This window comes from Amphibalanus amphitrite, unplaced genomic scaffold (assembly GCF_019059575.1).
Source record: "Amphibalanus amphitrite isolate SeventyFive unplaced genomic scaffold, NRLGWU_Aamphi_draft 001162F_arrow, whole genome shotgun sequence".
Taxonomy (NCBI): domain Eukaryota; kingdom Metazoa; phylum Arthropoda; class Thecostraca; order Balanomorpha; family Balanidae; genus Amphibalanus; species Amphibalanus amphitrite.
The window spans coordinates 73,074-86,903 of record NW_024882656.1 but is presented as its reverse complement, the minus strand read 5'-3'; the positions used below and the strand labels follow the sequence as shown (position 1 = coordinate 86,903).

Below are 13,830 nucleotides of genomic sequence, written 5' to 3'. Positions count from 1 at the left end.
AATTTACCTAGGTAGGTAGGTAGGATGGTGCAAGAGAAGCTACCGCCGTAGGTAGTTTTACTAGGTAGGTATTTTGCCGATTCTACCTAGCTAGGTATTTTGGTGCAAGAGGCCTCAGGTTATATCTGGCCAGGCTGCGAAACGTACCAACGGCAGCACCGTTCTATGCACAACATGGGTACACTGCACTTGTACCAATGGCAACAGTTCAACATGGCAACACTGATCATCGGTACCATTTAGTACCAATCGTACACTCGTACTTCTAGCGCAGTCGGCGCAGGCTGCCAGTCGTACCAACGGCAACAGTCAACAAATGTTCCCCGAGCATTAACACTGACGAATAGTGTTTTTCAAAGCAAGAGTTCATCTGGTAGGCAATGCAATGCGCAAATGGCGACAGCATCAAAGCAAGCTGCTGAAACTAGTGACATTGTGGCACTTATCGCGTTGTAGAACTTGAAGTCTGATGGCGCTGGAGAACTCGCTGTTTCCGCTGCCGTTCTTGAAGTCGCATTCTTGAAATTTGTCGTTACTAAATGTTCGCGCGCCGTCAATGAGAAACGTCGTTCACGGGCTCTCAGTCCTCTATATTTTCTCCTCCATTCCTCCTCCTTCTTCCAGCGCTAACGGCCTGAGCCTGAATCAGCCGCGTACCGCCATGGCCAGACAGAGCCTCGTACAACAGGAGCCAGGAGCCTTGAGCCGTAACTAAAACACGCATACACACAAACGAAACAAGGTAAGTTCCAGACAAATAAATCCGTATCATAACATTGGTCAGTCGTATCACGATAATTTCAGAATAATAAGCAAAGCGCTTCACAATAACATCCGACATTTGGTACGATTTAGTGCTTACCGACAAATTGTCACTCTCCGGCGTAACGAACAGTGTTCATGCTTAAATTCATAGCCAAAATTCTTCCTTTTCACTCAAACAACATTTTTGCAAGTCATCAATCACATCTTTCGTCTTTATCTTTCGTAATTATTCAGATTCTAGCCAGACATTGTCAAAATCGAGCCGAAAGAAAGTAAACAAAACAAAACAATCCGGTAACCATAGCAACATAGCGTAGTTACCATAGGCGGAGGGCACCGCCGCTGAGCGGCGTCGCAACGGCACCGCCGCTGGGGCCGTGCGGCGCTAACACCCAGAATGATTGAAGGTTCTATCGGCATCATTTCCCGTTCTTTTAGGGACTTTTAAGTAGCGCGCCGCCCCGCATGAAGACAGCGTGGCTTGAATCAGGCATCAGTGCGCGTTCAGAAATCGTGCCCTCCTATGCCGTCTGGTTGAGCGCCTCCAATCATGCTCCACCACCTTTCCTGGAAAAGATCCACCCTTGCCTATGGGGCAAAATATAAGGGACAAAAACACAAAACAAGACAGATAAAAACAAAGCAAAATTAACTCATTACCTAATGAAATTCAGGCTGGAGCAAAAACATAGGGAATAGGTATCTATGTCAAATTAGAGTGAAAGATTAAAATCAACCTGACCAGGCCTTACGGTCTGACCTGGTCCTAACCACCTTACTTCGCCTAACTTAACCCAATTCAACCTAGCCTACCACAACACTGCAGAGGTACCTTCCCGGAAAAATGACGCCCAGGGAGGTGACTGTCCAACTTATTGGAATACTACCATGAATGCTTGTCAAAATGTGTGTCATCATGCTATTGTTTGACAAGTGATGTATAACAAATGTGATATTAAATAATTATCTCCTGACTGTTGACTGTTGAGTGGTCAAAATATTCAAATAATCAGGGTACAATGCTGTGCATAGTGCACACTAATCATGTTGTTTTTGTGTAGGCCCTCTGCACATTGTTGTGTGCACTGCTATGTGCACAAAAAAGTGACTGGTGCACAAAAAAGTGACTGGTGCACAAAAAAATGACTGGTGGTACATGACAAAACAAAAGGTTGTACAACTGTGAAGTTCATGCCCTTGGTCAAGCTGGTGCCAAATGCCTATAGCTATAGCAGGATCAGTGAGGGTTGTAGACATGCTAATACATTGTGCAATGTGCATTGAAGATATTGGCACAAAGTTCATCCGTAATTACTATGCTTAACACCTAATGTAGGAAGCGACATAAATGCCCAGATGATAAAACTCTCTGGTCAACATCACACAAATTTATTGACATACTTTGCAGGTACATATTTACATTCATGGCAAATAGGTACTTTCGATTTGATTCAGAAACTAGTTGCTAGTAAGCTTGCATTTTTGTAGGTACAACAACGACCATATATTAAATCATAAAAAACCTTCTCATGGAATTCAGCACATACCTTTTTACCAAACAAGTTGGTACCTAGCTAGGTACCATACAATGATTCTAAAAAACTTTCCGCAATCCATCTATGTCTCAACTCACAACTGACACAATGAATTTGAAATACCCTAACAAAACCTATTAACTGTACATAAGAAGAATGCAATACTACAAGAACTATGAATTTCTGAAGTTATTCTCACATGCTGGAATGTTGAAACTCTACTTTTGTCGTCCATTTCCACGTTTGATTGAGCCATCATATCAAACTGTTTTCGTTCTTCAGTCACAAGCTTTCGCACAAATCTTGAATTTTTACGCATCATCTTGAACCATGCTCCAGTCTTTCCAACAAGGTACAAGGTAACATTGAAGCAATTTTGATGTTACCTATAACAGCTTCAGATCATGATAGGCTTGAGGTTTGTTACACCATTTGCCAGACAAATCTCTACAAAATGTGTATCACTTCCCAAACTAAGTAATTGATCATATCAGTATTATGTTTATATAAAGAAACTCAAATAATCCATAAATTGTTATTGAAACACTCCCACTTCAAGAATTCACAGCAAATAACAGTACAAGTACAGAAGCAAACAAACATTGCGCCAGATTTCGTATGAAACGCGCCATCGTCCTGAAGTTTCTACCACAGACGGTAGTTCAACCGCAGCCGTAGTGCGAAAACCCCTGCCCACCTTACCCCACGGCGGAGCTCGGTTGCAATTTGTAAATACGCGCTCCCAGTCGCGTCCAAGGCCCTATATACCGTCTGTGGTCGCGTCTGTGGAGTGGGGCGCGTGGGCGGTCTGGGGTGTTGATGCAGTGGAAATAATATTTTCCTTATACCTAAGCGCAAATCGAAAATGTCAAAAACGCCATTTGGAATATCTTTCTTCGATAAGGTTGGCTGCTGCTCGGGCTACAACACCAGGGCTAGAAATATCACGTAAGTGTGCAACAAGTAATGACCCTGGTTGAGAATAGAACACCATATTGTAACAATATTATTAAGATTAATTGTGTGTCACAATATCCTAATCATTGGCTTTTGTAGTCCATGTTTAAACCATGTAAAAAATTATCTCTGGTAGGTGCTTTGTGCAGTTTGCAAGTTTCTAGGAACTTCATGGGAATTATCACTTAAAGGGACACTCCCACCTTAACATTAGTTTTGAGTTGAGATAGCCAAATTGGTGGCCATGGCCTGCAAATACCGGTTTGGGCACTCACAACATCGACAAATGCTTTAATTCGGAGATATGGAATTTCAAACTTGCAGTTTTCGGATTCTAAGGGGCTAGTGCATTGGTATGCCCCCTTAGAATTTGTGACGTCAGCGGAGATCTAACGATTTTTAAATCTTTTACAAAAACGTTTGGTAGCACGCGGTGGTATATGCTGCTTTGCGCGCAACAAATGCCGCACTTTCAAATAAAGTCGCTAGGAACAGCGGAGATCCCAAAAAGTAAACAAAAGTAAAAGTCTAATATCTTGAAAACCGGTGAATATTTTTCGATGAAATTTGGTAGATATTAGTTTTCGCTCTTTCTGAGCCGAGCGACATCACTTTCGTGCCAATTCATTAACTTTTTTGAAGGTGGGAGGGTCCCTTTAAGTGGGAAATATCACGTAAGTGTGCAACAAGTAATGACCCTTATGGTTTTACAGCTCTGATCTTGTTATTTAGGTAATCTCATAGCATGTGTCTTAGGTGCTGCCAGTCATTTGTGAAATGTCACTAGACTCATCAATTTTTAAGCGATTTACACAAATTTTGCTGTATATGTTAAATACATGATGCTGATTTCAAAAACGGTTTTGTTAGTTGTAGGATAGGTAGGTACCTAAAGTTGCAGGATGTAGGCGAGGTGGTTAAATTACAGAAAAAGTCTGATTCACTTTTCAGACATAAATTTTGCACATTCTTACACTATTTGACATCCTGAATCCAGATATTATACTTACATGTAACGGAAATATGAAAAAAACAACAAAAAATTCCAGCCGTCACAACCCCATTTACATCACACAAACCAGCCACGCTTACCAATGCAAATGAGACGATAAACGCGGCCATATTAAAAATATTTGCTCCCATTTCCGGTAGAACAGTTGCGCGACATATGCTTTGAAAGTGATGTCAAAATAACAAAACATGAAAAAATTGTGGTATGTGGGAAAGAAAACACCAGGAAATTGTGTGGAACTGTGCAGACCGGTGCGTGTGGGCCTGACTGCGTCTGTATTCTCATCCTGCTCCTTGCTTTCGAAGCCATCGGCCCCATCCTGCTCCATGTTGTCACAGTGTCCCAAAATGTGTTTATTTGGGTGGGAAATGACATCCAAGTAAAAATCATTTTGTACTCTCGCCTCTAATTTCTTAGAGCAATTTTCCACTCTCAATTTGACCAAGAAAAGTGTTTGCATGAATGGTCGTTTACTTTTTCCCTCATTTTATTACACTTGTTTATAAATTGATGCCATCTATCCCTTTGACTGGCAATTTTCCACTCTTATCTCCCTTTTTAGAAAGGAAGTTCCCCTCTGACACCCAAGCCAAAATACAATTTTGGGACACTGTGTTGTCAATGCCTGTCTTTCCATGTGTGACTATCCCAATTTCTGGAATCACTCCCTTGTCCATCCCATTTTCAAGTCCGGTGATCCTGATCTGATCTCCAGCTACCGTCCTATTTTGATTGTCCCCCTATTTCGATTGTCCCCACCATAGCCAAAGTTGTCGAGCACTTAGTGCACCGACAACCTTCCGCCTACATATGTGACAATCACCTCCTTTCTTCATCCCAACACGGTTTCCGTTCTCTCCACTCCACCGAAACCGCTCTGCTCTCTGTAACCAACCACACTTTTTCCAACATGGACCGTGGCCTCATCTCCCTCCTCTGCCTTCTGGACCTCAGTAAATGCTTTTCACCGTAAACGACACACCGTCAGTGTCGGGGGCACCGTAAACGACACACCGTCAGTGTCGGGGGCATAGTAACGACACGCCGTCAGTGCCGGTGGAATTGGAGACTGTCAAATGGCGGTACCAATAAACGCGACCGGCCTTTATGGTGTCGAATCGCTGCAAAAATGTGTGAGACTGTGCAAATCCGATAAAAACGAGATTGGGGTGGAAACATCGCCATATGCCCCAGCTTGAGTTGAGTCACAAATGGACGTCAATATAGGATGAGAGGCATAGATGTTCCCCAGAACTGAGTTGCCATCATGAACCGAACACGTGCGTTGGCGGTGGTAGGGGCACACGCGCGCACCCAATGGTCGTTCATGCGGCTTTGCTCTGTGACACAGGAGCACGTTTTGTTTTTGGTGGGACTGGGTACCTAGCAGTTGTCTCAACGATCCCGTCTTGCTAAATGTGGAGATAACCGTATGTCATCATACTTATCTTATCGGGTCAGATAGGACGCCACTTACTAATCAGATAAGGCTTACTCGCATTTAGCCCATATTGCTGGTAACGGGTCGGCTGCGTCAGCTCTTTCGTGCCTCAAAAGGCAAGGATACTATACCAACATTTTAGTTTGACATTACGTCACCGTAGGTTTGCAGTTTGTTGTGGGAACGTGCAAAACAAAGCTTTAAAATGCTCAGCTAGCCCCGATATGTTTAATTATCCTAGACTGGGGCCTTACAAAGTCCCAGATAATTACCGGATAATTATCCAACAACATGGCGGATGCTAAGTGTTTTACCTTTTGTGGACGCGGACATTTTGCAATTGGTGTTGATTGCTGTTCTGTATTGTTTGACAGGTTCAAATGGCTGATATTTTTGCTGACGTTTATCACGTACGCCGCCTTCCACGCGTCCCGCAAGCCCATCACAGTGGTGAAGAACGTGCTGAATCAGAACTGCACCGGCAAGGAGCCGCCGCCGGGGGTCAACGCCTCGGCGGACCCGCACTGGTGTGACTGGGCGCCGTTCGGTACGTACCGGCCGACACCGGCCGTCCCACGGGGTCCGTGCCCAGTGCCGCCGACCCCTTCCCTCTACGGCGGCTGGGACCGGGGCCGGCCGCCGGGCGCCGTCTGACCCACTGACCAGCCCATCTGTGCCGAATCCGAGGCGCTGTGAGGTGCATAAACATTCAACATTACTATTAATCATTTGTGAAACGACGCAAAATACTGTGCTATGGATATGGACTTATATAAGTTTGCAAATGGCAAGTGTCATTCCATTGGCCTCAGATGTTCGGAAGGTAAACTAACGCTAGGATATGATACAGTATGATTAGTGCTCACCTCAGGGGATTTGAATTAGTCTCTATTTAGCTTGCCAGGGCTGTGTATTCGGAATTGTAATGGGCCGTCTGTTCACGTTTGCAGAGGGAGAGGACTCCAATACCCTGCTGGGGTTCCTCGACTCGGCGTACCTGTGCGGATATGCCTTCGCCATGTTCTTCAGGTGAGTTGTCCGACTAATCGCCTTTAATGTTCACGACACACACTTCCGTGCGAGCGTGTCTCCGGCTCTCGGCGGTTATCGTTCTGACACTGTGTTGCCGCTGACTTAGCATGCTGAGGTCTCCGCGCTCGTTACCGCAGATAACTTCTCGTCACCGTCCCCACCCGCTGTGTTCCCGTGCAGCGGCATGCTGGCCGACCGGATGGACCTGCGCTACTTCCTGTCGGGCGGCATGGCGCTCTCAGCCGTCTTCACGGCCCTCTTCGGCCTGGCCTACGTCTGGGAGATCCACTCGCTGGCCTACTTCATCATCATACAGGTGCGTGACAAGGAACGACGCCTGGAGATTGTACTGAATGTTCAGTTACATATTCAGTCGTTAGTCGAGCATGCCATCTCGTTGGGTATTTAATTTTATTTAGCCAATGCTCAACACAAAATACGTCAGCAATACGCATTTACTTCCTCATGTATCTGCAGTGCGGTGGATAGGTGAGTGCTATTGACGGCCATTCTTGAGATTGTTATGATGAAATGCTCTGCAATAAGCCAGCCTTCAACATATCGCGTTGGTACTTGACTTTATGACATTGTTCGCATGCCTACTCGTAGCACGGCTATCTGTGGTGATATGGGATGAACGGCGTGGTTACAGCTGCGTTTTCAGATTTTGTCGAGTGACGCGCACTTCATGGCTCAGCACACGGCACATCACAGCCGGCTAGCTCCGTGCTACTGCACTGTCATGCAGCGATAGCCCCACCGTCCCATCCATAGATAGCAAGTCCACTGGGCCCATCACCGCGCGATCGAAGGTCATCATTGAGTTACCTGTTTGTCGTTAATTGTTCGATCGCACGCTGGTTGTGAAGCCGTTGGCGGCTGCCAGGTAATTGCAGTCGAGGGAAAATATTTTACGTGCTTTGGGCTTTCTCTTTGAGCTTCACTTCTATTGTTTTAAAGTTTTTGCTGGATATGCTCTTATGATTTTGTTATGACCCTGCTTTGAATCGTGCTAATAATTTAAGCCCAAAGAGGAATGCCAGTAAATGGCAACAAATGAGTTGCGATAAGGACAAACTGCATGAAGATTTTGTTACAAATTTTAACGTAAAATAGTGGGACAAACCTTATTTAATGCTACTCTGCTACACATGCCCCCAGTCTGAGCAGGCTGCGAATGTGTAGTACGTCAGCTGGAGCCGAATATTGAAGGATCATGATAGGAAGGTCCTGATCTGAAGTGGCAAACTCTGAAGAACGTGTACTGTTGTGAAGATCATTCATTGTTGATGCTCAATCTTTTAATGTCAGGTGATGGTTGAAGCCTGCATAACACACGACGTAGTGAGGCACCGTTTCAACAAATGCATATGTATTTTCACCATGATCGAGACGATGTTCGGGAAATCGCACCGTCACTATGAGGGTATCGTCCTTCCTGACATCATATCGATTGGCATTCGAAAAAAAACGAGATTGTTGTTCGACTTCCGATTAATCGTGGCTGCGAGGACAGGCCAAACAGCTGAAACAGATTTATAACGTCCTGTTTACCCAAGTAAGATTCTGCTGAATTTAAGACAAAATAGGCCTTTTATCAGACTTTTCGAGTGAAGTGTATTATTGTGAGAACCATCTGGCCACTGTGTGGCGCCATAGAGCGGGAACAGGGTGTCAGGGGCCAGTGTGGGGGCGGCAACTTCAGAGGACCGCCTCCATACAGCGGTCTGCCACTTCCGTAAACACCAGTGACAGCCAGCCGGCCGGCCGGCCGCCGGCGCCGTCTCGGGACGCGATAAGATGAGACCGGGACCTACTTGACACGGAGGTATGCCACCAACAGTCCAGCCGAGCCCATTCCCCAGATACGTGCCGTGGATGCGCTGTGGCACTGTGGAAACTTCAAAGCTAGTATACAATACATCCTGCATGATGGCAGCTGAAAGCTCGTCGGCTTATGAAGTGTCACTCGGCATAACCGCTCTGTACTTTCTGTACTTTCTGTACGATCATGACGATCCGTGACGTTTGCGCATATTGCAGTGAGCAATGTAGTGAGAGAGGATGCCTTGGATATCCCTGCCACACTAGTTCAGGTCGCGCTGTTGTCGCTGACTTTGGACTATGGACTGGACGTGATTCCCTGTTGTGCTGCTCAGTGAAATTTGGAGATCAAACATGACAATGAGTCATTGTGGACTACTTCCGAATTTTACTCGTATACCCTGATGCGGGCTGTCTGATGCTTTGCTTTGAGTGAATGCATTTGAAATGTATATTCCAGTAAAGCTCAATAGGAATAGGGAGACAAATTTGATTAACCAAATAACAAACACTTGCGGCAACAGCAGTTAGTCCTGTGAAGAAATCTAGAGCTGTTCTTTGTTTATTTTCAAATATAAAAACGTCTGTTAAATGTTCATGGTGGATGTCCACGTTAGGGTGATCACAGAAACCTACGCAGAATGATGAAGTCCAGCCGAGGAAGACGTATTCCAAGGTTACACGTACACAATACACAACCAAACAGGAAATAAAACCCTTCTAATCCATGTCTCGTATACCGCCAATGACCCTGACAGTACCGGGTGTCCACCTTGAACTGTCAGACACGGGGGCGTCTGGTGCGCCTCGAGCGCCCCGGGAGGGTACATCGGTGACATGTCACTTCTCACTACCTCCGCGTTTGCTTCTGTTTTACACCGGCTGACAGTTGTGTGACCTGCTGACTCTGTCGCCTGCCCCATATAATCGTGTGTGGATGTGTCATAGTTGTGTCGCACAGTTGTCTTGTCTGACTCACAGTCACGTTGCCTGTTCTGTTCTGTTCAGCGCACGGGTCGTGAACGATTGTCTGCGGTGCCTCCCGCACAGATCATGTGTGGATGCCTCACAGATATGTCTTGCCTAGCCACAGATTGTGGGTGGCGGTCTCACAATAATATGCTGCTCCCCCCCCCCCCCCCCGATTGTGGGCGAATGCCACACATTTCTGTCCCGTTGGGTCCGCATACTGTGTTCCAACGTCTCACATTTCTGTCCCGTCTGTCCTCAGATCGCGTGCGGCTGCGTGCAGGCCAGCGGCTGGCCCGGCGTGGTAACCGTCATGGGCAACTGGAACGGAAAGGGCAACAGAGGTACGCCCCTGGTACTCAACTAGGGAGGGGGGCGGGGTCTCCGGGGCCGCGCGTCCTTCGCGACAAAACGTGACTAGTTGGTTTGCACTTGGATGAGCAATGATTGTGCAAAGTACTTGACAGGCTATCGCGTGTGATACTCGTTGAACTTATCAAAATAGGATATGTGCATTGAGCTATCTTATACGCATGACTGATACGCTGATTTCAAGATGACTCGGCTTCCACTTAGCAACAGCAGCTGTCATTTATGTATATGCCGCACGAGTTCTGCTAGACGTTACTTTCCATGTGCTCTTGCATTGTGCGCCGAGTAACCAGCTGTAATATGTTATCGACAGATGAGCGATATGTGTATAATTTGACGTTTACCCCAGTTCTTACAGTAAGTGTGTTAACCCGCGCGGGGCTGGGGTCTCCAGCCGAACGCGCGGGGCTGGGGGGGGGGGGGTAAATTTTACCCCCCCCCCCTGTTATCTCCCGAACTAATGGTCCGATTTGGAAAATTCAAACGCCAATCGAAAGCTCTTATCACGAACTACTAAAAACATGTACTTAATTTAAAGTTTGAGGTCAAGGTCAAGGTCAGGTCAAGGGTACAAATTGCAAGTTTCTACAGTATCGGCCTTGCACCGTAGTTGCCGAAGAATGGAGTCATGGACTGAGACTGATCGCCCAAAACGTGTTCTTAGGCTACCAAGACAATATTCGTTGCATACAATATCATTCAGAGGTCAAGGTCAAGGTCAGGTCAGGTCAGGTCAGGTCACCAAAAAACAAAGTATAGAAAAGGGCATGTGCGACACATGTTTTATGGGTCATTTTACTCATAGAATTCAAAAGGCACACTCATTAAGTGATATGGAACACCTCTGGATGAATTTCAGGTCGAGGTCAGGTCAAGGTCAGGTCAAGTGAGGTCAAATTTTGAAGTTGGTTGTTAAGGCCTAAAAAGGTGTCTATCTGATGCAGTTTTTCACGGCGAATCGAATGGTGCTATTTTTGTTTCCGTACGAGGTCTAGAACTTCCAAAAAAGTCATTTTTCAAAAAATTGTGTGTCGTGACGTCATAAAATTTTGAATAACTCCCACATTTTTGAACCGATTCTTCTAAAATTTGGTATGTAGGTGCACATAGACCACTTCTCTGACATATATTCCGGTTTTTTCGATAGACTCAAAATTTTGTATTTTATAATGATTTTCCCAAAAAAATCAGTTTTTTGAAAAAAAAATTTAGGCCAAAATCCAAAATTTTCAAAAAACCGAGATAGCCATTTGATAGACAAAGTAAAATTTCGTATAACCTTTTTTGTTACGTCTTGATTCCTTTAAAAATGAAGATGTTAGCGGCGTTTGAACTTTTGCCGTTTTTGAGGCGAAAATGGCGAACATGACGTCACTAAAACGTCAATTTCTCAAAAATTTTCCGACGGATTTTGCTCAAATTTTCAGGGAACGTGTCAAATTGATGTAAGAAAAGGTACTGAAAGTTTTGCGGCGCTGCGCGCCGCCGTTTTTGAGTTATCGCAAAAATTCGCGAGGGGGGGTAAATTTTACCCCCCCCAGCCCCGCGCGGGTTAACCCTCGCACGACCAGGCCATTTCTCATAACACGAACGACCAGGGGGGTTGTTACGACCCCCCCCCCTGGCGTTTCGAAACGGAAGGTCGTAGAGCTTAGCGGAAAAAACCAACGGATTGCTCTCAACGAGATCTCGCGATTGGTGGTATATTTTTTGGTCCTAGGTCAACATTTGACCTACTTTTGACCGGTCAAAGGTCAAATTTTCGGAAAAATAGACTTTTTTCAACTTTCCGCGGCGATTGCGGCAAAACGGTGGGAGATATCGACTTGAAACCTTCACTATCGTGTTCCTTGATTAATTCTCTATCGTTTGGTATGTATTTCGTTTCCCTAGCTCTAAAAATGGCGCGTTGGGAGCGCCGGAAGTCGGCAAGGTCACAGTCGGCGGCAAAAATTCGAAAAATCAAAATTTAAATTTTTGAAATTTGATTGTATTTTTGGATTTGGGAGGTCCATTTGCTCCCTACAGAAGCTAATATTGCTGCATATTCCCTTTGAGGTGACAAGAATTAGCAAAATAGTGGTTCGGGTGCTTTTCAAAAATAGTAGGTACCGGACGCTGTTCCTCTTGTGACGTCATAGCTCCGTGACCTGACCTGACCCGGTCAAATTTCTTATACCATATGATAGCCAATACTTGCCCCAACATGCATGGGAAGTTTCATCACGATCCATCAACCGATGTCCGTACCACCGGCAGGAAACCTCGGGCGTTGGCACTCAGTTTGTGAAAATCCGGCCGGAGGCTGTACCTCTTATGACGTCATAACTCCGTGACCTGACATGACCCGATCAATTTTTTTTCGGCAAAAGATGCGCAAAGGTTGCCCCAGAGGGTATTGAAAATTTCAGCCCGCTACGACAAGCCGTTTAGCGTGCACTTCGAAAAAACCTCAGGGGGGGGGGGGGGTTGATACAACCCCCCCACCCACCCCTAGGCGTTCTAGGGTTAAGACCAACTGGCTCTGTAATGTTTACATATTGTAGCCACTGACTCATATCTGGCCGGGTCCCGAAACTGACGTGACACCGCGCGCTGTGTTTGCAGGTCTGATTTTCGGCATCTGGAACTCCCACACGTCGGTGGGGAACATTCTCGGCTCGCTGATGGCCTCGGCCTTTGTGGACACCGACTGGGGGCTGTCGTTCATTGTGCCAGGTATGGCCGCCGACGCCGACAGGATGGCTGGGAGTGTCGCGCTGACTGGCTGACTCGCCGTCCATTCAGTAGCAAATGCCCGGCTCACATACCCGGCCTCAGCATCGTCCATTAGCTGTGTGGTGTATAGTTTTTGTTAGAATGGCTGCGGGTGGGAAAGGGGTAATGTGTCTGTGCATCACATTGGTGTAGATCATTCAACAAATGTATTGGAACTTTCCGTTTTATTTGTATAAGTACGTTATCAAATGCCGTAACAAACGTTATTCCTACATAAAAAATTGATGTTAGTGTGATGGTAGTTATAGGTTTCTTTTTGTCGAAAACAAAACTGTTTTGTTAATTGTTTTCGTCTGTTTATTGTAGTTTCATTATTCAAATTATTGATGATATAATTCTTCTTTTCATGATTTTATCTCGTCATCCTCAATGTATAACTGACCAAATGAAATGAACAAGTGTATTTATATGATAGCTATCCCAGTCGTCACGTGTGGCTGGTTACCCGTTACCCGGAGAAGCGGGGGAGGGGGGGGGACGGGTGACCTGACCGGGCACATTCTCCACGGGACCGGTAGAGCTGTCCATTGGGACTGGTAGAAGCGGTAGCACTGTCCACTGGGACCGGTAGAAGCGGTAGCACTGTCCACTGGGACCAGTAGCGCTGTCTCCGCCCCGTCTCCGTCCCCATCTCCTCCCCGTCTCCGCCCCGTCTCCGCTCTGTCTCCGCCCCGTCTCCGCTGTGTCTCCCTCCTGTCTCCCTCTTGTCTCCCTCCTGTCTCCGCCCCGTCTTCCTCCAGTCTCCGCCCTGTCTCCTCCCAGTCTCCGCTCTGTCTCCTCCCAGTCTCCCTCCAGTCTCCGCCCCGTCTCCGCCCCGTCTCCGCTCTGTCTCCGCTCTCTCCCCGCCCCGTCTCCGCCCCGTCTCCGCCCCGTCTCCGCCCTGTCTCCGCTCTCACGGCCCTCCGTCAAGGCCCGGCCTGTAGACAGCCGCGCACACCTGCTGCGCATGTGTCGGTGCGACATTGCTTATGTATACTCGTATATCCGCGCACACACGCTGCGCATGTCGCATGTTACTAGATAGACCGTCTAGCGCATGCGCGTAGTTTTTACTATACCGTCTAACGTCCGTGTGTGCTGTACATTAGTAAAATCTGAAATTTGTAAAGACACTCTTCTACTCATCGGTAACAAGGCTTTGGAGG

At 46.5% G+C, this 13,830-nt stretch overlaps 1 protein-coding gene and 1 long non-coding RNA gene across 4 annotated transcripts in view; one reads left to right on the top strand and one right to left on the bottom strand.

Annotated features, from left to right (window-relative positions):
* Positions 1 to 569: 569 nt before the first annotated feature.
* On the bottom strand, positions 570 to 1,137 carry LOC122370709. The gene is made up of 2 exons (XR_006254596.1): positions 863 to 1,137; positions 570 to 711 (listed from the first exon to the last, which is right to left on the bottom strand). It is a non-coding gene; the product is annotated as an uncharacterized LOC122370709 (long non-coding RNA).
* A 1,884-nt stretch (positions 1,138 to 3,021) lies between these two features.
* The window catches only part of LOC122370708 (glucose-6-phosphate exchanger SLC37A2-like), a 47,748-nt gene continuing 36,939 nt past the window's right edge, over positions 3,022 to 13,830 (top strand). Inside the window, exons 1-6 of one of the 3 annotated variants that reach the window (XM_043346551.1) lie at positions 3,022 to 3,248; positions 6,085 to 6,257; positions 6,661 to 6,739; positions 6,923 to 7,058; positions 9,798 to 9,879; positions 12,515 to 12,625. In XM_043346551.1, the coding sequence (XP_043202486.1) occupies positions 3,166 to 3,248; positions 6,085 to 6,257; positions 6,661 to 6,739; positions 6,923 to 7,058; positions 9,798 to 9,879; positions 12,515 to 12,625 (664 nt within the window). In that variant the 5' untranslated portion in view covers positions 3,022 to 3,165. The remainder of the gene's footprint in view (positions 3,249 to 6,084; positions 6,258 to 6,660; positions 6,740 to 6,922; positions 7,059 to 9,797; positions 9,880 to 12,514; positions 12,626 to 13,830) is intronic. The other 2 variants (XM_043346550.1, XM_043346552.1) reach the window with 2 other exon arrangements.